General features: G+C 38.7%; 1 protein-coding gene across 6 annotated transcripts in view; it reads left to right on the top strand.

Annotated features, from left to right (window-relative positions):
* Positions 1 to 23207, top strand: part of LOC119743212 (ubiquitin carboxyl-terminal hydrolase 34-like) — a 140423-nt gene that overhangs the window by 16866 nt on the left and 100350 nt on the right. For all 6 annotated transcript variants that reach the window (XM_038219640.1, XM_038219607.1, XM_038219632.1 and 3 more), the window contains exons 7-22: positions 760 to 952; positions 1905 to 1963; positions 2391 to 2469; positions 3814 to 4032; positions 4555 to 4711; positions 5037 to 5173; positions 6503 to 7344; positions 8228 to 8475; positions 8899 to 9020; positions 11679 to 11806; positions 12498 to 12587; positions 15338 to 15436; positions 16363 to 16445; positions 17473 to 17627; positions 17842 to 17955; positions 19529 to 19628. In XM_038219640.1, the coding sequence (XP_038075568.1) occupies positions 760 to 952; positions 1905 to 1963; positions 2391 to 2469; positions 3814 to 4032; positions 4555 to 4711; positions 5037 to 5173; positions 6503 to 7344; positions 8228 to 8475; positions 8899 to 9020; positions 11679 to 11806; positions 12498 to 12587; positions 15338 to 15436; positions 16363 to 16445; positions 17473 to 17627; positions 17842 to 17955; positions 19529 to 19628 (2825 nt within the window). The remainder of the gene's footprint in view (positions 1 to 759; positions 953 to 1904; positions 1964 to 2390; positions 2470 to 3813; positions 4033 to 4554; positions 4712 to 5036; positions 5174 to 6502; positions 7345 to 8227; positions 8476 to 8898; positions 9021 to 11678; positions 11807 to 12497; positions 12588 to 15337; positions 15437 to 16362; positions 16446 to 17472; positions 17628 to 17841; positions 17956 to 19528; positions 19629 to 23207) is intronic.

Here is a 23207-nt window from a genome sequence, read left to right as displayed (position 1 = left end):
CACATTTGTGATTGTTCTTGATCTGAATGTGAAATCTGTGCAATTCCTTCGGTGTTGTCTTGGATTGGTTAAACGTTTGTCATACAGCGCATGATAGTTTTCCTTGATGGATTTTTCCTGTCTGGTTTTTGTACATATCTGCAAAACATCTTGCACTGTTCAGATGGGTTGATCTGTCACAAACTCAATGGTTTGTGAGCCCTTATTTGATACAGATGTACTTGGTATAATGAAACCTGAAAAATCTGCACTATTTAGTGAAGAAATGACAATTACCAGTAGTAATGAATTATACTGTCACTATACCTAATATGTGCACTAACAGAAGCCCCATTTTTTCCCCCGGACATCAAAAGATAAGGGAACAGGTAACCATCTTGCCCCAAACATTGTATTATAGTGTCATCAAATGTATTAAGAGCAATAAGTCAGCGTGTGCTGAACATGCTAAACTGAACAACTGAATTTGGTTTGGTTTGGCTCGGCTTGGAAGTCCCATGTTCTGTATATTTTAGTTTGGTTTGATGGTTCACCTACAGCACTTTTTGTTCTCCTTTCAAACTATTTATGTGTAGTGTAATTAATTAAAAAGAATAACATTGTTAACAACCATTTCTTTTTTCCCCTTTAAACAAACAAGAAAAATCTCAGTTGGCGCATGTTTATACTTTATTTAGCCCAAAAGACAAAGTTTAATTTTTCTTTGGCCTAATGAAGAGTATCCTTAGTTCTCATGCATTCTTGGTATGTCCACAACAGATACCTGTGCCGGCTGCCAGACAAGGAATTACGACGTGCCAGTGCTCGCAGCATGGCTGATATGATGTGGAGTGCTATCAAAGAGCCCATGGAAGCACCGTTATCCTTTGATAGGGACAGTCTAGAGTTAGCTCTCAAGTACTTCATGTCATCTACATTGACCATGAGGCTAGCTGGACTGAGTCAAATCACGGTAATTTAGTCTGATTAGAGTACACATACAACATGGGAAAAGTCTTAGGTACATTTTTATTATGTATCTAGGTTGTACAGGGTGAGTAAAAAAAACTGCAATGATGCAAAGGAGCCATCCTTTTTTCAAAACCAAGTTGAGGTGTTGAACTTTTTAAATGACATATTCATTAGTAACTTTGTGGGGGAAAAATGAAGTTAATTGCATTTACCGTTGGTCTTTTGTGAACCTTTTTACTGCGGTGCCCGATTTACATTTTAGTCCACGAGGTATCTAAAACTTGCATAAAACCACAAAATGTGTCCTCCAGAGCCATTCTTTCCATGAGGTTATACAGCTGAGACATGCATTGCCTTGCGGGATTGCCAAGGACACAGTAACTATAGTATAGCCCAGAGAAACTTTGCATAAACATAAAGAAGTGAAACAGATAAATAAAGCTTGAGCTAAGGTTCAGTCAGTTTTAAATCTGTGTTGTCTATAATGTCTTTTCTGTGACCGCTCTTATGCCAAATTCTGATGCTTCATGGACAAAAACGTACCTTGGGTACCGCAGTAAAAAGGTTCACAAAAGGCAAACAGTAATTGACATTAACTTCATTTTTTTCACACAAGGTTACTAATGAAAATGACATTCTTACAACGTTTAAAATGTTCAAAACTTCAACTCGGTTTTGAAAAAAAGAGATGGCTCCTTTGCATCATTGCAGTTTTTTGACTCGCCCTGTATTTGTATATTAAAGTCATTGACAACATTGAGTTGCATCTCCATTACTTTTATTTTATCCTTGTACATTATAACGAAGCTGTAAATTACAATTTAAAACATCAGTGTAATAACTAACGCATTGTTTGTAGGAGTTTACACGATACAAATCTTTAATTTCACACAAACATCAGGAAGAAACAGCTCTATGAATAACATCTGCTTTAATCGTCATCCTTTTCTCAGAGCCAGATTCACATGTTCAATGAAGTTTGCAATAACGAATCAGTGGCAGACATAGACAAGTAAGTAAGACATTTTCTGATCCCTCCCCCTTTTTTTGGGGGGGGGGTTGAAGGTTAGATTTGAAGGAGATGAGGGTTGGGAGGAGTACCACTTATGTGTAAGACTAACCCTTCTTTCCACACGGCCCACAAAACAGACTACACAATACCATTGTAGCATCTGTGTGACCTACATCATGGTACCCATTGACATTCACAAGCTAGTTGCTGATCTGTACCATCTGGCAAATAAGTGATGTAAAGTAAAGAGCAGCGTGGAAGCAAATGTTCAGAAATAAAAGGGTGCTTTGCTTGTAAGCAATCAACATGGAATGCAGTTTGCGTTGATATTAAGTTCCTGTTTTATTACAAATTTCTACGTCAGACTTTTTGTACTAGTCCATGTGTTTCAAGTCCATCATATTATTAAACACATCATTTATTGCAGTGTTGGATCCCAACTTACTGCCTGGCTGCTGGAGAAAGAAGTAGTAGAGCATCTATTTGGACCAAACATGCATCTTGAGGTAAAGCCAATATATGAAACCTGTCTGCCTTTCGGATAATCCTCTTGATTTTAATAATAGAAGGCCATAAGAAATGTGTGCAGTTTTTTCATCTCGGCTGTAGCTGTAAGACACACACAAGGTTATATTTTTGCAGTGTGTTATGCATTCATGAATACATGTACTTCATTTTTATTTAAAGTAAGCAAGAAAACACTAAGAAACAATGATGTCGATGAATAATTCAAATGGCAAAACAAATTAAAAAATTTTTTTTTTAAATCATAAAAAGGAATATTTGATGGCTTTTTTTATTTATAACCATCAAATAAGCCACATTGAAAGCTGGTTAGTTCGATCAGAGATTTATTTTTCACCTGAAAATGTATTTGCATTTATTGAAAAATGCATACATTTCCCTCTTTTGAAATACAAGGCATTTCAGATTTGCTGGGCGAGATGCCTGCTTGGCCCCTTTTATCCCTCTTCTGTAGAATTTCTTTTGTTTGTTGGGTACATTTAGACAATGACTGACTTGTTTGGGAAGATCATTGTTCCCTTCTTTTGTTCCTCTCTATTTCTATTGAAATCTCAACCTCCATAGCATTTTCCTTATGGGGCAGATTGATTTTTAAACACTTAGGGGCTATCATCCCTATTGTTACTCCATGTGCTTGCATCCCACAATGATCTTGTTATCCTTCACAATACGTCCACGATTGACCGAACGTCCAAGATTAAAATTTGTGTACAAAACCAATGAGAGCTATTGCTAAAAAGTTAAAGTACAAACAAAGGAATGAGGATAAGGGACAATGGGGGGTCAATTTTTTCGCAACAGCTCTCATTGGTTTTGTACACGTTTTCCAACCGAGGAGTCCTCGATTCGGTTTCTGTCCTCGATTCACCGATGATGTTGCATGTGTGTGTCCTCCTTTGTTCTCGTGTGGTAAAGTTTTCGAGTTTGAAAGTGTACTTTAAGTGGCTGAAATTTGAACTTGATATCCCTTTTCTAAAACTTTTCCACTTGCGACAGATCAACATAGCTTGGAAATTCCTAGTTTTTGAGAAAAATCCATATATCTATTTCGTGAAAACCTTGTGGATAAATATTTATTTATAGAAATTGCCCTGTGGAGACGTATACAATCTTTTGTTCCCTATTGTACACACGTCTCCAGAGGGTACGGTGTATCAGATCATCTATGTAAACACCTCACATTTGAATGGGCTGCCTCACATTTGAATGGGTGATGGAAACTCTGAATTTCCTGTCTTGCTGTCTTTAATGGATTATGGAACATTAAAATATGTTTATTGTAATACTTTTTATAAATACCTTTCAATATTTTGATGTTAAAAAAGATCATCAAGCAGTGCCAGATCATACTGAACTTCCTGGCAGCTGAGGGTGCCTTAACTACTAAACACATTGATGTCATCTGGGCAGCTACTCAACTCAAGCACACTGGCCGCTATGTTCATGATCTCTTCCCTCATCTGATCAAGCATCTTGAAGCTGGCCCACTCTTCCATCTGCTGAAACTGGTGTCACGGTTACACCCTTCAGAACACACTGAACAGGTGGGATGGGCTTGCTTAATTGTTAAGGCCCCGCAAGGATGCCAGTTTTCAGGCTATAGCCTGAATTCAGGCTTTCTCATGTTTTGGAGAAACAAATTCAGGCTTTCCATCCCTTCACAGGCAATTTGTGTAAGCAATGCTGCAGGGCAATCACCATGCTAAATGTAGCTTGATACACGAATGTATGAATTTTAAGTTCAAAGTAGACATACAATATATGTACACATGTATAATATTGCAATGTGTTATTGCAATCGTTTTGTGCATTTGGCCGTCTTTCACTTGTCAAATTTGTCAGGCCCTGGAGCAGAAACCAACTGACATCCATAAGGGATTAAAAGGCTGGGTTTCACTTCACATATTTACTGCATTTAATTTCATATATCCTAGCTGGAAGTGGCTGGTAACAGATGTAAATACTCTCAGTAGTGTCCCCAAGAGATGTGCAAGTATAATCTTGTGGAAGTACTGTGAAGGGTTTATGCACTGGACATTAATGTTAGATGTGATTTTTTTTTCCAGACCTTGTACTTGTCTCAGGTGATAACCAAATGTATATGGACAAGTGCACTGTCCAGTAGTGCAGTGGGTGCCACTACTCTTCTGAGGCCAGATGTTAGACACTCCCAACATGAGTTTCCTCTATTGAGGAGCAGTCTAGAAATGGGCCCAGATAAAGGTAACATTCAGTCAATTGGTCAGTTTATGTGTTTACCAATAAAGCTTATGGGCCATTTCGTCAGTCATTTTAAGTAAGCAGTGCATTTCCGTCCTTGAAGTTAAATATGATTGTCAGGTCAGATCAATGAAATAGTCATGAACTTTGAAATAGTCATGAACTTAACAACTTTTTATGACATTAAGAAAGGCACAACTGTGTATTTTTGTATGGAAGATAAACAATTATGCAAGCAGTTTTAATGTACAGAGGGATTAAAATCATTTTTTTTATACCCTGATTTTCTATTATTGAGTTAATTTTGAGTGGAATGTTTTTGCCCTAGGTCAGCTTGGTGTAATGAATAGTAATAACAGCCGCATGGTTGAGATCTATGAGCTTGAGGAAGAAAATGATGACGCTGAGGAAACTACACCAAGTGTAACAGAAGATCAGCCATCAAACTGCAGTCGTAATCAAGAGGTAGGCTAGATCCCAATGCTGACCAAAATACAATTTCTGATAAACTATCTTTAATAACAATAATACGGAAGACTTAAATTCAGCATACTTTGCCTTTAATTGTCACAGTTTCACATTGTAGTTGATCTGTTCTTGGCAGAAATGTTAATACTGGGAAGTATCAATACATTTTACAAACATTGAAATTGTTTGTGCTAGTCATCAGAAGATCATTATCCGATATGGGATTTTGAAAGTGTAACTACAAATGTGATCTATACTTCAGCTCTTTTTAGGCCAAATAAAAAAACAAACATGTTTAGCGTCCCCGCCCACCTCCTTTTGGAAGCCGCCTCCTTTAAAAAAAACGAAAAAAATGATAAATTTTAAACAGTGACATCATTTTGGCCTCTTTGTCTGTTGCATCTAGCCCATATAAAGCTGGTATGTCATTCCTGAGTCCAAGTGGCGGCCATTTTAAAAAAAAGCTGGCAGCCATCTTGAAAAATAGCCCGGTCGGGTGGCCATTTTGGAGAGGGAAAAAGAAAAAGAAAAAATGGCAGGACGCTAAACATGTTTGTTTTTTTATTTGGCCTTACCTCGCTGATAGTTTTTCAACAACAACAGGGATGAATAGTAATGGCAAATATGTGAGTAATGTCAGTCCAAAGAATGTGATTGCCAATTGGGCTGGCAGCCTTGAGCTTCTGGTTGTTCCTTGATAAAGGTCTTGACTAGTTTACCTCCCATTTCATATACACACACTAATATTTTTTTTGAATGAACAACATTTATTGTTGGCCTGGTCTTGATATATTTTGAGTCTTAAATAAGGGAATAAATGTGTGCTTGGCCGGTTTAAAACACTATGTTTAAGACCGGTTGGAGTCTGGGTGGTGATTAATTACCAGCATCCAGACTCCCACCGGTCTTAAACATAGTGTTTAATACGAACCAAGGACATATTTATTCCCATTCATAAATACCTTTACGGTCAAAAAATCAAAAATCAAGAGGTAAACAACTCCTTATATGGAGATTGGCGCACACGTTGCGCGTACTACATGATGTGGCACAGAACGCATTTGTGCTGGTGCAGTTCAAATTTAGGACTTTGAAATACTGACTCACAGGTAGTATTGCGCATGCCTACGTGAGGATTGTGAACGTTCAACCAATAAAACGGTATTGGCACCGGATTTCATAGGAGTCCAAAATTTCATGTGACTCTGGAAAAGTGTTTAAGGCCAGCCAGCTGGTGTTTATCAACCGTAAACTAGCCACGTGACGGGCTCTTGACCAATAGGAATGGGTAAACTGCCTTAGGTATTTATGAATTATATTTTTCAGGGTGATGCCAACAAGGTTGAACCTCATCGCACGACTAAGAAAGAATCAGACACACATGAAGGGAAACCAAGGCAAGAAATCAGTGATGAACCCACATCTGGAACCCATTCACAGAAAACAATCCATGCAGTAGCCATTCATCGACGCAAAAGGCTGCTGAAACCAAGACTAGCTGAAGATGGATCAGAAAGTTCAGTAACAGAACATGACTCGGATAATATTGATTCAGAGAATGAGGCCATGGTGACAAGTCCAGAGAACTCAGACAGTGATAGTGATGTCACTGAAGAGAGTGAGGAGCATGGTACACAACTTGGAAGTGAGTATGAAGATGTCAGTGAGGAAAGTAATGCAGAAATGCAGAGTGAAGAGGACGAAGACGAGGAAAAGTCAGGAATTAGGCATTCCTGCTGCTCTGATAGGCACCGATCCACCTTGCTTGAACATCAGAGCCAGTTACGCCAGTGCCTTCAGGGTGGGGACATTAGTGACAGTGCATCATCAGAGGAGAGTGAAGGAATCCAGCATAGACACTTTTTTCAAGCTACAGTGCGGCCGCAGCAACGGATAAAGAAGCAGCTTCTGGTGGGAAATCTGGAAGAGAAGGTACAGGATGACGGACAGGAGGAAGTGCAAGGTCAGAAAGAGACAGAAGATGCTAAGGAGCTTGGAAGGACTCAGACTCATCATGAAGGAGTGATCCCACCGTCTCCTAAATCAGACCATAGACAGCTTCCTCAAGAAGCCAGAGAAGCTGAGGATTATTATGTGAGGAATAGAGGCCTTGAAACTGAAGTATATGACTGCAGAAGGTACTTGCCACACAGACACACTGTGCAAAGGTGAGACATTGAGCCATTAGAGTCATCTCGTATTCTTAAATTTCAATCCAGATATCCCATTTTCCATAATATGGCAGCAAAATGCTTTATTGGGATCATTACCAAAAGGCCTGCTTGGTTTTTATTCCAAATGTGGTCAGCTTGTTTTCCTTTGATAGCCATGGTGACAGCACATGAGGCATACAGTGCTGGTAGAATGGTTCCAACCAAATATTAAGAAAAATAATGTAAGTATTGGGAACCAGTCTACAGCAATGGACCCCCCATGAAGGCAACGAGGTTGATACTAAATGTATGTACATGGTCCAATTGGACAACGTAAAAAAAAAGGTCTTGCAAACATTGTGGGAAAAATTTATTATAGTTAATATTGCTGCAAGTTAATCCCTCTCACTTCTATTATTGTAATGATGTGTTCTTTCTGCATGGCTGCCGCCCATACAGGCATGTGGTGGCTGGTCCACATGCATGTGAGGTCACGCATGCAGATATTGTGTACTGTTGATGGTGTTGGCCATTTTCCCTACATGACTTGCATTGTAAGTCATGCATGTCATGATGTACGTTCATGACTTGAGTTTGTCTTCGTTTTTAGCCCATATCATCAGCCTGTAATACTTTTTCTTTTTTTTAGTTTTTTTGGTATTATATTAGGCCAGTTTTGATAACTTTGATGGAACAAAATGTTTGGGGCCAAAAAATTGACATTGGGTATCATTTCTGGATGTGAAATACTTCTGGACTTTTGAAATTTAAAGTTTTGCTATACATGGTCAACGGAAAACAAAACAGAATGAGTGTAATCTCCATCACAAATTTAATTCAATATTTTGAATTTAAATGCATGAGTTGCTTCTTGATGAGATTTGTTGTTATCCCACAGCAATATCATGGATGAACTGATTAGTGCTGAGGAGGAAGGCTCCTGCAGTAGCTCTCAGGCCAGTGCCAAATCTGACAAGAACATGGCAGATTTTGATGGGGAAGAGGAAGAGGAGGATTCAGCCTGTGAAGATGAACTAGTTCAGCTGAGTGCTCATCTAAGCTCCATACACCATCACCAACATACACATCGCCATAGACATCATCAATTGCCAGATATTAGCCCTGTCTATCGCAGTCGTCTCTCTAGTAAGCACCTGTGTTCAGAAACATACTTTCTTTTCCTTTAAAGTCACATTGTCTTTCTGTGATGAATAATTTTACAAGTTACCTTGATTAACCCTAACCTCCCCAACTCCATCAAAATCCATCCCGCCATTTGGGTGGATTTTGGGGACTTGGTCCTGCAGGCCTGGTTTGACTAAATATTGATGGAGTATGATAGACTTGGGCCTGGAGGCCTAAAGCAAAGCATGCATTGGAAGCAGTGTGATTGATGATTTCTGGCAGACGTGGTCCAGTACAGTAGGGGGTTAGGGTTAATACATTTGGCAGCATTTGATAATTAGTCAGACTTCATTTTGTTTCACATAAAACATTCCAGGAAGATCAGCTGCAATGCCTTTTCAGGGGAGATGATAACCTGTCTTGATTGTTTTGTCCATATAACAGGTACATGCTCTCATCATGCTGAGAAAGAGGATCTTGCAACCCCATTTGTAGATTTCAACTTTGATGATGTATGCAAGAAAGGCCACACATTGCTTTGGGACCAAGTGCAGGATGAAAATGCTGTAAGGAGGCTCACATTTGCTCTTAAACATTTATAAATGTAGGCTCTGTCTCTATTTCGATATTACTTTATAAATTGATGTGTGAATGTGACATAGATATCGGCAATGTCATATCTAATAATGATGTTGAAAACTTAAAACTTTTGATATGAAAAAAATTAAATGGAAAAGAAATCTTTGCCACTTTGTTGTGCACGGTCAGACCACTAAAACAATAGGGGCAACAGAAAACAACATGACCAAGGCTGATTATTTCTGCCAAAAATACAGAACAGTTTTCTTTAAGTTCCAAGCAGGTATGAATTCACTCATTTTGATAAAATAGCAACGTCAATATACATGTTAATTGGAAATATCTGTGGTCCGACAACTTGCATAATGTAGATTACATGTACATGTATGTGGACGATCTATTTCTGTGCATTAAACCTTTTATTGTTCAACAGCCTGGTATGAACATATTGGTATGAACAGCCTGGTATGAACAAACCTTTTATTGTTCAACAGCCTGGTATGAACATATTCCAGATGAACATTATACATGTATGCCAACATTAAAAAAAAAATGCAATTTGGAAAATGTAGAAATAAGGTAAATGTCCTGATGGAAGTAAAGCCGTCGCTCAAAAAGGATTTTTGTCAAAAGTTTCAAAGTTGAGCTGTGAATGTGTAGCTCGTGATCGTGTGCAATGTGCATGAACATGTACATGAAAAAACCTTCCTTAACCCTAACGATCCCCAACCAGCCAAACTCCGACAGCAGGGTTTGTTGGAATGTGTTGGGATGAGTACTGCACTAGTAAACTGACTTTGCTTTAGGTGGGATTTAGACATACCACAAATAAACAGAATCCAACTGTTTATGTGCATAGTTTACCATATGGTGTTGGGATTTGCAAGGATGAGGAAGGTTCCTAGTAAATCGACCCAGGGAGTTAGGGTTAAGGGGAGGGCGTATGCAAATTTAACTTTATTTTTAAAAAACCTTGATTTGTCATTCCGTAATTTTTGGAATATAGGCCGCGCGGAGTATAAGCCGCAGCATGCAAAAATCTGCAAATAAAGATTTGAAGTCGGCGTAATTAATAGCCGCACCGGCGTATAAGCCGCACCGACCGCAGCGGTTTCAATTTTGTAAGGCCTCCAAATTCTAAAGTCAAAAAGCTCTGGACCAGTTCCATTTACACTATGAAAGCTATAAAAAGGGCCACAAAAGTTTATAGCAAAACATTTATGGTAGATACTCTTAAAAAAATATGGAAATTGACGATGAGAAATAAAACACCGGAAATTGCTGCCGGCTGGCACGGCCGGCCTTTAAAATTAGCGCATGGCCCGGCAGCCTGCACCGGCGAATGACAACATTTTCCCGCAGCACTTGAGAGAGTATGCAACATACCATGTGTCGTCTGACTGGAGCACTACAAATCTTGCTTTGTGACAATAGATGCTGATTGGTTTTGTCCTGAGAATAAACAGGTCCTTTTTTACAACAAAACTTATCAAATTGTTGTGATTACTAACGAGTAGTTAAGTCAAAAATTCAAGTTTTAGATTGTGACTTTCTTCGAAAACAGTCAACACGATGCAGACATTTTTATGGACGAATCCATTAATTTCGTAAGGGGTGATTTAGCCCTTGTTTTGAGTTTTACATCGTTTCTTGAATACATTTCCAGAAAAAAATTATATTGCGACATTGAACAACTGCTGGTCGAATAAAGAAATGTTTCGGACTTCATAAAAAGTATTAGTTGTCTGTATTTTTTAAACAGCGGAAATATTGGTAATTAATGTTCCCAAGAAAGTACACCCCTTTATTACCACAAATGGTGTGGTCCACAAGTGTGTGTGGTGCATGGGGCAGGGCATGCATGCAGCACAGTTGTCTAGTAATGTCACATCAATGTGAAGGTATGGTCTGGTCACCATCAAAGACAGCTTTCACTCACAATCCAGCACGGCCGGTGTCATATGAAAATCCGACTCCTATGAAAATCCGACTCCTTTTCCCCATTATTGGTTAATTGTGTGAGGTCACTCTCCTATTATGATCTTAAAAATAGCATATTATCGTACTTAAGCATGCGCAATACTACCAGCGAGTCCATATTTCATGGAGTCGGATATTCACGCTACACCGGCCGCACTTTTGCTACCGTACATGTACTGCACAGATCTTTTCTCATACCAGAACATTAAATACACATTTGAATCTCATTTGTATTCTTCAAGGCTCGGCGTATAAGCCGCCCTGTGTATAAGCCGCATTAAACCATTTTCATGGGCAAAATCAACCTATAAGCCACTGCTTATATTCCGCAAATTACGGCACTTTTCTTGATGAAATGTTCAATAGACCACTTGCTGATGTCACATCTGAGAACAGGACTTTGTTCTTCTGTAATATGCATGAGTAGACCTGTCAATGTATTGAATGACAGAACCTGTCCTTTGTGCGGGCGCACCGCGGAAGGGATATTTTATATTATGATAAAGTGAGATTTGTTGCTAAATGTACAGCAAATATACAGCAAATACACTGTGCACACCTGTGTATTATGATTAGTTTCCATGGAGACTATAAGCCTGACTGCATCAGGTTGAATTCTTACACAATTTGAAAGTAATTTCCTGCATTGTGTTGCTGCTTTTCAGATCCATCTGAGCGAGGGACTTGCAGCTGAAACTGAAAAACTTCTTTGTTCTCTCGTATGCTGGTTTCCAGAACGGGAAATTCGCATGAAATTCGTGGAAGGCTGCTTAGAAAACCTGAAAAACAACAGGTAATCAGATCTTGAAGACTGTCTTTGTTGAAATTCAGGTTAAAGATGGAAACACAAGTGGATTTACATCTCTTATTGTATTCAAAAGTGTATTATCAGTCCTCCCAAAGAGCCAGTGAGGATGAAGTCGTACATGTATACATGTGTGTGAACTGAAGCAATGATTTACTCCATAGTTGTACAGAAGTCCTCATCATTCAAGCAATGAGCTAGCTTAGGGGAGTACTAATCACAGTCAACCATGGAAAGTGATTTTTCGCCTGTCTGTCAGGCTCTCTTAAACTGTAGGCAAACATGCTAATACTACAAGTACGGTAGGGAGAGAAAATGCTTGATTTATAATGATTTCAGTTTCTTGAATAATTCTGAGTTCTAGCAAATTGTGGTAATTCAGTTAAAGGATAATTATTGATCTCTGACCAAAACATTGTTTTACAGTAAATCTGAGTAGGAGAAAACATTAATACATGTAGTTGATTTGGTATGCAACAATGATGGGTTCTATAATGTTAGATTTAGGAAAGTTGGTACGTTCAGTTCTTTAGAGTATAAAAAGTAGCTGTTTCTAAGGTGCCACAACTGCTCTAATAACTCTAGAAATATGAGCCACTGGTTCAAAACATAATAATTATTGGCTTAAAAGTTACTGCCTCTCTGAATTGTGATATGTTTTCTTCTGTGATATGCCCAGGTCTGAAGTGGTTTCTCTACGTCTCTTGCCAAAGCTGTTTGGGTCCTTTCAGCAATATCGCAACAATTACAATACCCATTGGATAACCATGTAAGTGTATGGCGTGTTAACAAGTGGTAAAAATTCAATGAGAAATTGTCATTGTCTTAAAAAAAAAACCAGATGTGCAAAGTGAAGTATGTGTAGCTTACAAATTGACATAGGTTTGGATTGGCATGAGTTGCCATCACATAGGGCACATGGACAATTCCAGTGTCACGGACATGTAGTTGTCCACATGTAAAAGTTAAAGTTGTGCCAAGTCACATTGTGTGCACTGGTATTTATGACGGTAAAATAGGGTGAATGTATTTAATGCTTTTGCATACTTAATTTTTAAGGACAACCTGCATAGTGGACTTGACTTTCGTACACAATTCTTGTAAACTTGTAGATACAGATGGTCAGGTTTTCAAAATGAAAAGTCAATGATAAGAGAAATGTTCAGAGCATGATAAAATATGATGGTAGATGAAAAATGTTAACTTTACAACCATTTTCTGTAAAATTTCTTGAAAGCAAAGAATTTTGGGCTTATGTCGGCCAAATTTTTGAAACATAATAAGAATGTACCTAACATTACACAAATTTTAATGTGTAACTGATCCTGAAAATTGCGTTTGATGTTGGATGTCATTTGGAATTCTATTGCTGTGCTTACTGATGTTTGCAGGTTTTTTGTCGTCTTAGGCCAAACAAAAAAATGGTGTGTTAATACAGTAACCCGACCGACCTGGAATTTTTTCGGCCAAATTGCCGACCTCAAACTTTTTATTGCCATTTTGAAGGTTGATAATTGACAAATTTCAAACATTTCAAGTACTTTTAATTATTTGCCACGAACAAAAAACATTTTCCACACTTGAATCTGACCATGATTTGACACAAACATACCTGTGTTAAACGTGCGAAAATCGCGACGATCTCAAAACTTGAATTCTCAAACTACGAAGTACGATTATTTTTGCACAAACGCATCGGGGTACTATTGGCTGGCCGACAGACGGCATGGTTCTCCCCACGTACAAACGTGCGTACTGCGTATCGGCCCGATACGCTGGAATTGCGGCCGGCCCGATACGCCGACAAAAAAATGCCGATCACATTTTTTAGCCCCTGATACGCACAATATAATGATCATACACGCCATTAAAATGCACAATTTGATCGTTACATACGCCATTATTTCAAAATCTTGACCAAAATCCTGTTTTTCCGATGCATGTGTGATCAAAATGCACACGATGATGTGTTCTGCCGACCACCAGCAGCACCCAGCTAACATACAGCATGGTACACTGGTTCCCTTCGCCAGCTAACGGAATCAATGCTATGATGAAGGACCGGAACCAGTGACTACTGCCTCTCTCCGGTCCATACTTCGTATCATACAGCATGATAATGTAGTGGGCCGAAGTTGGATCGTAAAAATATTACCAAACAAACATTGCTGGAGAAAGAGAATTTCTGCGAATTAATTCACAGAACGTGATCTTTACTTTCTGTGTATGTGTTTTCCATTAAAATGACGAGATTGCAAAGCTCGAACTTGTGGCGAAACATTGTAGCGTGTTTCTGCAGTAGTGCAAGATTTTCGGCCACGTGGGCCGTGAGCACTGCGCAATGTTCGGCCAGCCAGGCGGAATGTTGGTGGTGCCAGCTGCCGTGATGTATGTTAAGCATAAAGTGGAATCACCGACCTCAAATATATTTTTAATTAGGTGAGGCAAGTTTTAATCACTTTTGATAGCCAGTCTTGATAACTTTCGTGGCACAAATGAAAATAGTCCAGGCACAAAATAAACATGATTCCTTGCTCTATGATTAGTACGAATGATGCTCCATTAATCAGCACCCTCAAAAAATTGGCGAAATAATTTTTCGACCTACTGACGCTATTTTGAAAGGCATGTAATCGGAAGCAAAAGTTGTTTTTTTCTCCACCTTAATTTAGGAAGCAATGAAACACAGGTTGTGAAATGTTAATTTTTTTAAATTAATAATTTTGATTTTTTTTTCTTTAATTACAAAAATATTAGTGACCTACAAGATCTCCTCTGAATTTCAAGGACAAATCTTAAGATAAAGACCCCCAGATTTGCTCTAAAATGCACCAGAGAGCTTCTAAAGTTCAAACATTTTCGGGTTGTTGAATCACACCAAATCTTCCCCCACATGTTTGAAAAAATCCTGGGGAGAACCCTGGCCGACGATACAAATTAATTTGGATTGAAATGTACTGATTGAATATCTTCAATGCTTGAATAGTGGTTTTATACAATTTTTTTGCGAAAGAACACGCATGGGCATGCAGAACTGAAATGGAAAAAAAAATTACAAAATAAAATTGTTTCCCTATCTACCTACCTGGATTTTTTTTCAGGCCGTTACCGTAAACACACCATTTTTTTTGTTTGGCCTTAGGTCCTTTTTGTTAACATGATTATTACCTCCACCAAGGAGGTTATATTTTCATCGGCATTGGTTTTCTGTTACCAAGATAACTCAAAAAGTTATGAACGGATTTGCATGAAATTTTTTTTAGGGGATGGTCCTTGGTACAAGTACAAATCGATTAGATTTTGGAAGTTATCTGGATCTGGGTCTGGATCCAGGATTTTTTTTAAAGGATTCTTCACCATTTATGCAAGTATAATATTTTGGTGTACTGACAATATGGCATTGAATTATTTAGCCTTGGCGGAGGTTTGTGCTCTCTGAGTGCTTTCTAGTTAAATATTTGATGTGTGCCACAGAATTGGTATGTTTGAGTAAGCATGGTCTTGTTTTGAACGTTGTAGGTGGGCAGAGGAAGAGCTTCATATGATGGACCTGTTTTTTAATAATCTCGTCCATTACACCAGTCAGGTTAGGAGCTGTGTTCAACAGGAAAGAACTCTGTGAGTATTATCCAACAGAATGCTGCTTTTGTGTGTGTATGAAAATTGCTCTTAAATATCTATTTCTGTATTTCATCAATAAGTTTTTGACATAGTAATGAATACTTACTGGAAATATTGCCTGAAGCTGTGGCAAAGCTTATAGTATGGCAGATAGGTGATGGGATTGTGCCTTTGATGAGACAAGCATGGCATTTTGGCACACAGTCAGAGTATGTCATGAGAAAGATATTTGGCTGTAGGGCCATCGCAGATTTGTCTTTTGAAAAATATATAGGTAGAATAACAAGCAATGGTAACCATTTTGAAAATTTCCTGTTATTCTACCTATAGTTTTTCAAAGGAGAAATGTGTGATGGCCCTATAGCCAAATATCTTTCTTAAAGGTATAGTCCATCATTTGTAATTTGTGCATTTTGTTCGTTTAAAGCAACAAAAGTGCTCAATATCTGAAGAAGGATGCTGAACAACCAATCTGATAAAGTTTCAGCTCAGCTTCAGCTGCATTTTTCGACAATAATTACGCAAGTTACTTTTTGGATGGCTGCAAATGATGGACTCTGGATTTAAGACAAACTAAGACTGTGTGCAAAATTCCATGATTGTATCATCAAAGGCACAATTCCCCCAAATATCTCCCCTATCTGCCCCACTACTAGCTTTAACTGTAATGACAAGAGTCATCCTTGTGACAAAGAAATATATAGGACTAATTTACAACTGTTGAATATCAGTGTAATTTTTTCTTTTTATTTATTCAACTGTTTATTGGTAGAAAACCACAGTCCTAGTTAGAATAAAAAAAAAAAGACACACTGTGTGTATTCTCTATATTTAGAAAGTGATTTAATTAATGTCAAACTTTCACACATTCAAACTACCAAAATCAAATGTCTTATTGGTTAGGAATGTTACTTATTCACTAGGTATACTCATACAGCAGAGGTTCAGGCAAGACTGCAATTCCTGACTTGTGTATTTACAACTTTGGGCTCACCAGATCATTTCAGTAAGTGACCAACTTTATTAACAAATATGCCAAGAATGTTGTAGTCTGTTAAAGTGCAACTTTGATTCAATCTTTAAGCTGTAGTTTCCGGTGATACATTGATTTCTATTGTGTTACATGCTTGTCAGGCTGTTTGGCTTGGAGATATAAATGATTCAGCTTGATATTCCCTCGACTTCATTTTCTCCTCACCAGGCTATCATAGTTGTGTCAAAATTGCACTCTGTGCAAAATTTTCCATAATGTGAATGTTCTTAAATATATTCCTTTGATAATAATCTACTTCTGATATTTGTGTTTATATTGCATAGTGTCAAGATTAAAGTGCATCCCTTCTTTTGAAAGGCCCATGAAATGAATTTCACACTGACACATATTTTGTACAAATATACATTCCTCTGAACTGTATGAAAATAATAAGACCCCAAGTTTTTGGTGTATTATTTTGGTAAGTGCAATTGTTTTCAACACTTGAGATGTCCTATGCTGTTCCTGACAAATGAGGGCCCTTTGATGTGATGTCGCTTCATGCACACACTCCACAATACAGCCTGAGAGTAAAAGGTCATGCTGCGAGCTTCTGGACCCCTTGCTCGGCCAACCTATTGGCATTTTACACTAGATTGGCTTTTGTCTTGCTATAATTTTTGACAATGATTTCTAACCGTAATCACCCCAAGAAACATTCATGTTGGAATCTTATCTTGGTATTCCTCAAGAACAAAATGATGAGAAATCACTTAGAGATGGGTCAAAATGAATTTTACTTATGACCCTTCTCAAGTAAAGTTAGCATCTGTTACCTTGCAGTTTTGCTACTTTTGTGTTGTGGTAGGTAGGTAGGTTGCAGGTGCAAATATTTCTAAGCACACAACATGCAAATGTCTTGAAGCCAAAGGTTTCATCCAGCAAGTACTATCACCAGCTTTTGATACATCATGTATTTTTGAATTTGTGTACTTCAAAGGGTGAGATACAGTTAAGTTTAAGATGAAAAATTTAATGCTGAATGTATATTACTTGAAAGGATTAACGCTGGACCAAGTTGACACACTCTGGACATGTCTGGCCACGGACACAGAATGTGGTGATGAAGCTTTGAGTTGGTTTCTGAACCAGGCCGGCAACAAGGACCAGCATGCATTGGGCTTGGAAACCTTCAAACATATATTCTTCAACAAGGTATGGTTGAGTGGTGAAATGAGGACTATTGAAATGATCCATTTGGTTGCCTTCGCTAAGATACGATCATGTTGTGGTATGAAACCTTATGCTTCACACACATTTTATGAGCAAGATTGTTGTATCTGATGGTATAGTTAACATTCAATAAATGTAGTTATAATAGTATACCTACATAATATCAGACTTCATGTTTGTATCATGTTTTGTACAGATGCCTCAGCTAGAACCAGAAAGTATCAGTATGACAGGGTTGAATCTGTTCCAGCAGCTGTGTAGCTTAGCCAGACTAGCCAGCTCATCATCCTATGATAGCCCACCTGTAGAGGTACTGTTTGTATACGTGTATTCCTCTGTCAGGCTGCTCTTTGTTAAGTCTGTAGGCTGAATATGAATTGTATATGGGTCTACTTTCTCTGTTGTATTATACATGCAGTTTTTAATATTTTCAGTTGTTCAGTAATCTGGTATTAAGCCAGAACTATTGTGGAAGTACGTGCCCAATTTAAATCTATAGTCCATCATTTGTAATTAGTGCATTTTGTTCGTTTGAAGCAACAAAAGTGTTCAAAATCTAATGAAGGATACCGAACAACTTACTTGATGAAGTTTCAGCTCAGCTTCAGCTTTATATTCCGAGAAAAACAGCATTCTAGGATCTCAATTTCAAATCAAAATTTGCTAAATCATGTTTCGAATTGTTTTGAATTGCAGCTTTACGCAATGTCGCGCACTGATCCGACGAATTATAGCAACCGCGCGCGCCTGTGCGTCGTTCCAATGCTTGTGCGCGCTGCGCCGAATAACAAAACGAACTACTAATTTAAATTTTCCTACAGTGCTTCTTAAGACGCACCGTTGGAAATGCCTTCTTTCGTTGATTTCTTCAAAATGAGAGCTTGCCAGAAAGGATAATTTCACAGGGAGTTTAGTCCCCTTACTATTTTTCAACCAGTACGTTTTTCAACAATAATTACGCCAGTTACTTTTTTGGATAGCTGCAAATGATGGACTCGGGCTTTAAGCTCTGCCAGACTTGTAATATGTTGACTCTTAAGATTATAAAAATACCAAATATGCATAGGGAAACATAAGCAGATTTTCATGCTGTCGAATTTTGAATTTGTTTAAGGCCCTGTCACACTGTCACGTCCATGCATGGTGTTCATATTGCATTGTTAAAATTCTTAAAAATGTAACAAAACGCCATGAAGACGCAGGATTCATGGCGCCAGTGGCTTGCAATGCGTCTTTTTGAAGTCCACCGAAAGTCTAAGACGTCCGTGTGGCGTTCTATAGCGTCCTTGCGGCGTTCTCTATTAGTTCCATTGAAGACCAATTAGAAGTCTGCGCGGCGTCCTCTGCGTCCTCGCTGCGTCCTCATGGCGTCCAATAAGTTCATACGACGTTCGTGGAGTCCTTATCGCGTGCTTGATGCGACCTGAAAACGTACATGTGACGTCAGCAGCCAGTGGTCTTCACATTTTGAACGGCATAGACGCAAGAGAGACAGAGGAGACGTGCAGTCATGATGCATGCACGCCCGTGGGGTTCTCACGACGTCACTCCCATCGGCCTGCGTGTTGCCAGTACGTCACTGCCGTTCGCATGGAGTTTGCGCAGAGTCCTTACCGTGTTCTGGTCAAAACACCAAGGCCCGGCGTTTGTTTTGTGCATGTTCAAAACAAATGTGGCAGTTTGGTGTTGAGCGAAGTCCTTGGAGTTCCTCTGAAGTCCTCACATAGTATCAATGAGTCCCCAAACCGTCATCTGCGTTCCCATCGCGTTTTAGTCATTTTTCTTGGTCGCGGTACAAACTTCATGCCAGAACGTGACAGTGTGACAGGCCCTTTACATAAAATGTTACCTTTCCTTAAAAAAAAAGATTCTTTTTTTTGTAGATGCCTGGCATCGATCATCTCTGGAAAATTGCATTAAGAGCCAAGAACACGGATGTCAGTCTGTCTGCAATCAAGTATATCAACACCTACTACATCAATGGTATGTTGTAGTATCCTTTGTTGATTCTAGTCCTGCAAGTGAGTTCTCCGGTTCAGTTCTGGTCATTTGAACATTGGTTGGGTTCGGGTTCGAGTTCGGGTTTGGCAGCAAATTAAAACGTCGAAACGAATTTCTGTGGGAGTATACAAGTACCTATTAGTCGTCTTCATGAATAATATACCTGTTTTAGGAGCCCTTTGTAGGACGCAGTAACATGCCAAAATAAATCTGGCCAGGCCAAACTGCCGCTGCTATACAGTGCAAATAAAAATATTTTAATAATATTTTTTATGTGCTCGAAATGCAAAGTTTGAAATCTCAACACATTTTGACGCCAAAACTATCAAAAAGTGCCCCTTTCGTATTTCATCTTTCACATCGATGGTGAGTGAGGGCGCATGAAGCATTCCGAACCATTTTATTTCTATTGCGACGCGACGTCAACTGCAAGTGTTTGGCCTCCAAAATCTTACTTAGCACATACCTGTAGACTGGTTCCCAGCAAAAAAATCGTATAACAACCATGAACCAGCTAACTCGGCAACGACATTGACGATTTCAACTGGTAATTTCACAAAACTGGAAGTTTTCTTTTTTATGTGCGTATAATTTAATTCTAAGTATTGAAACTTGGATTTGTAGCTTAATTTCCCAAATTGCTGGCAGTGCGTGCATCTGGCCGCTCAGTCCATGATCCACCACACGGTGACACAGCATGGATCGGAACAAGGATTATGTGGCCATTGTACAATGCACTTTATGACTGCAATGAATTTCCTTTCATTTTAAGTCCGTACTGACAGCCTAAAATATTGTTTTCTTCTGATTAGTAGAAAAATTTGATGATTTTATGGTGCAAATTTTGATTATGTTGATTGCACATATAAAGAATATGTGGCACTAAAAACCATGTTTCCAAACATCCAAAGTGAACAATTCAGTTTGGTTCGGTTTGGTTCAGAAGTGTGCTATGATCGGTGAATTTTGGTTCGGTTTCGGTGGTTGTCTGAAGCACTAGTTTATTCCACTGTAGTTACAGATTTATGTTAAGGAGAATACACGAGAAAGTGTGGATTCGTAATTTAAGAATTCACGAGGCGCGAAGCGCCGAGTGAATTCGTAAATTAAGAATCCACACTTGCGAGTGTATTCTTCGACTTAAACCATTGCGTCAAAAGAAGTATTGGCATTAACAGTGAGTGGAGATGAAAAGACTTGGGATAAATGTTGCAACCTGACGCCACTTCTGCGATTGTGTACAAAGTCTATGGAGAGTCAAGATTTTTTAAAAAGCATTTCCTAACAAAATTGGAAATATTTCTCAGTCCCAGATTCATGTCTTATCATCATTTTTGCATTAAATGCCCTTCATTGAGATGATATATGCAGGCATGAGAATTCTCCGTTTTTAAACGGAATTCCGTTTTTTTTCATCAAAATTTGTGGTCTCCGATTTCAATGTGAATTTGAAATAAAATTGGGTGGGGGGTGAGGGGTCACACATGTATTTCCAGTCAGGACCTGGAATTTTCCTCATAATTAGAAGTTATTTCGAGTGCTTGGAACTTCAGAAGTCAGAAAAATATTTTTTCATCGCGCCCGGGACTCTTTCATTGCAATGTTCTATTCATTTGCATTCACAAATGAATACGACATGGGAGCGTTCCCCGATGATCCAGTTAGCTCAGCGTATCCAGTTAGATAGCGCGTATTGACCAATCAGAGCCAAGTATTTGATCACCCAACATCATCAGTCAGCTATGGTTGTCTGACTGGAGTGCTACAAATTTTGCTTTCGTGGCAACAGATGCTGATTTGTTTTGTCTTAAGAATGAACATGTCTGTTTTTACCTCAAAAACCATGCAAAAACTATCAAATATTTGTAATTTCTAGCGAGTATTAACGTTAAAAATTCAAGTTTCGTAACTTTCTTCAAAAATTATTAGTCAAAACCAAAGAACCTCTAGTGCCGTAGGAAACGAAGTTGACATTTATAGGGACGAATCCATTAATTTTGTAAGGGGTGATTTAGTCCCTGTTTTAAGTTTTACATCGTTTCTTGAATACATTTCAAGAAAAAAAATATATATTGTGACGTTGAACAACTGATTACTTAATAAAGAAATGTTTTGAACACCATAAAAAGTATTAGTCGTCTTTTTAATTTTTTTTAACAGCGGAAATATTGGTAATTATTGTTCCCAAGAAAGTACACCCCTTCATTACCACAAATGGTGTGGTCCGCTGGGGAAAGCACATGCATCATGCAGCTGCACTATCACCATGGAGGATTCCTCCATATCACGTACGATTAGTGGCAAGCGTCGAAGACAGCTTTCACCGTACATTTTACCGCTTGATACCTTTTGAGTTCCGGTGTGTTAATGACTTTCTTAATTGATAATTCATTTCAGCAACACCTCTTTTCTTATACCAGTACATTAAGTACACATGTCTTATTTTTATTCTTCAAGGCTCGGCGTATAAGCCGCCCTGCGTATAACTAGCCGCAGAAAACATTTTTATGGGCAAAATCAACGTATCGGCAGACCGCCTAAAGCTACGCGGTCCTATTTCTCCGCACTCGCATTCCATTTGTGTGTGACAACGCGCGCGCGTTGCAAGCGTTACCTGCGCAGATTATGAAGGGTCGAGGATATAAGCCGCGGCTTATATTCCGAAAATTACAGTACTATTATGTTAAGTGTTATATTTACGGCAAATTGCAAGTGAAATGGAATCAGAGAGTTAAAAGCAGAGCTGATAAGGTAGGAAAGAGAGATGGCTGGTTTTGTTTTTGAAATGAAAATAAAACATGGCTGTCCACCACAAACTGGTTGTAAAGTCAGCATTTCATGTATTGAGATGGTGAATCATTGAGATACAGAACAAAATGTTTGTATATTCAAATACATATTGTAACTTGGTATGAGCCATGAAGTTGGTTGAGGTTGTCATTTTCAAGCTGAAAGTGCATACATGTACATGTACTATTGAAATACATGTATGTAGGGCCTAGTACTAGTAGTAAACTGAATATAGAAGTTTATTAGTAAAAATTCTTACATTTTTAGTTTCTATAAAAATTGGTACTCCAGAATGGCTTCCAATTGCCCTTCCAATTGCTAAAACCCAGGAGCTTCCTAAGGCGGGCCCCTGGACCCCCGGCCGTGAGCTGCGACAGCTACGCTTCGCTCGCTGCGCTTCGTATTGGTACATTATATTTTCAGGGTTTTTTTTCTCAGTCCATTCTCATGCCTGTATATGGAAAAAAAAGTGGCGTCTGGTTGCAACATTTGTCCCGGCTCCTTCCGTTGACAAATTGATAGTTCAGACGATGATTTCTTTCTGACTCGAAGTAGGTTTTGCAGTGACGGCGGAGAATCTGACAGGGAAGATGCATTGGTAATATCGAAAGGAAATTTTCACGCAGATGGTCCTATTAATGCTCATTATAGAGAACAATTGTCTGACGTGTTCAAAGTGTGGATTCATAATTCCGAATCCACACTTTACTAAAGATTCTTCGTTCCGAATCCACACTTTGTGACCAGCGTAACAGATTCGTGGTTCCGAAT

Source organism: Patiria miniata, unplaced genomic scaffold (assembly GCF_015706575.1).
Source record: "Patiria miniata isolate m_02_andy unplaced genomic scaffold, ASM1570657v1 HiC_scaffold_11, whole genome shotgun sequence".
In the NCBI taxonomy this organism is placed as follows: domain Eukaryota; kingdom Metazoa; phylum Echinodermata; class Asteroidea; order Valvatida; family Asterinidae; genus Patiria; species Patiria miniata.
The sequence above is the reverse complement of the archived record's forward strand: the minus strand, read 5'-3'. Positions and strand labels throughout refer to the sequence as shown.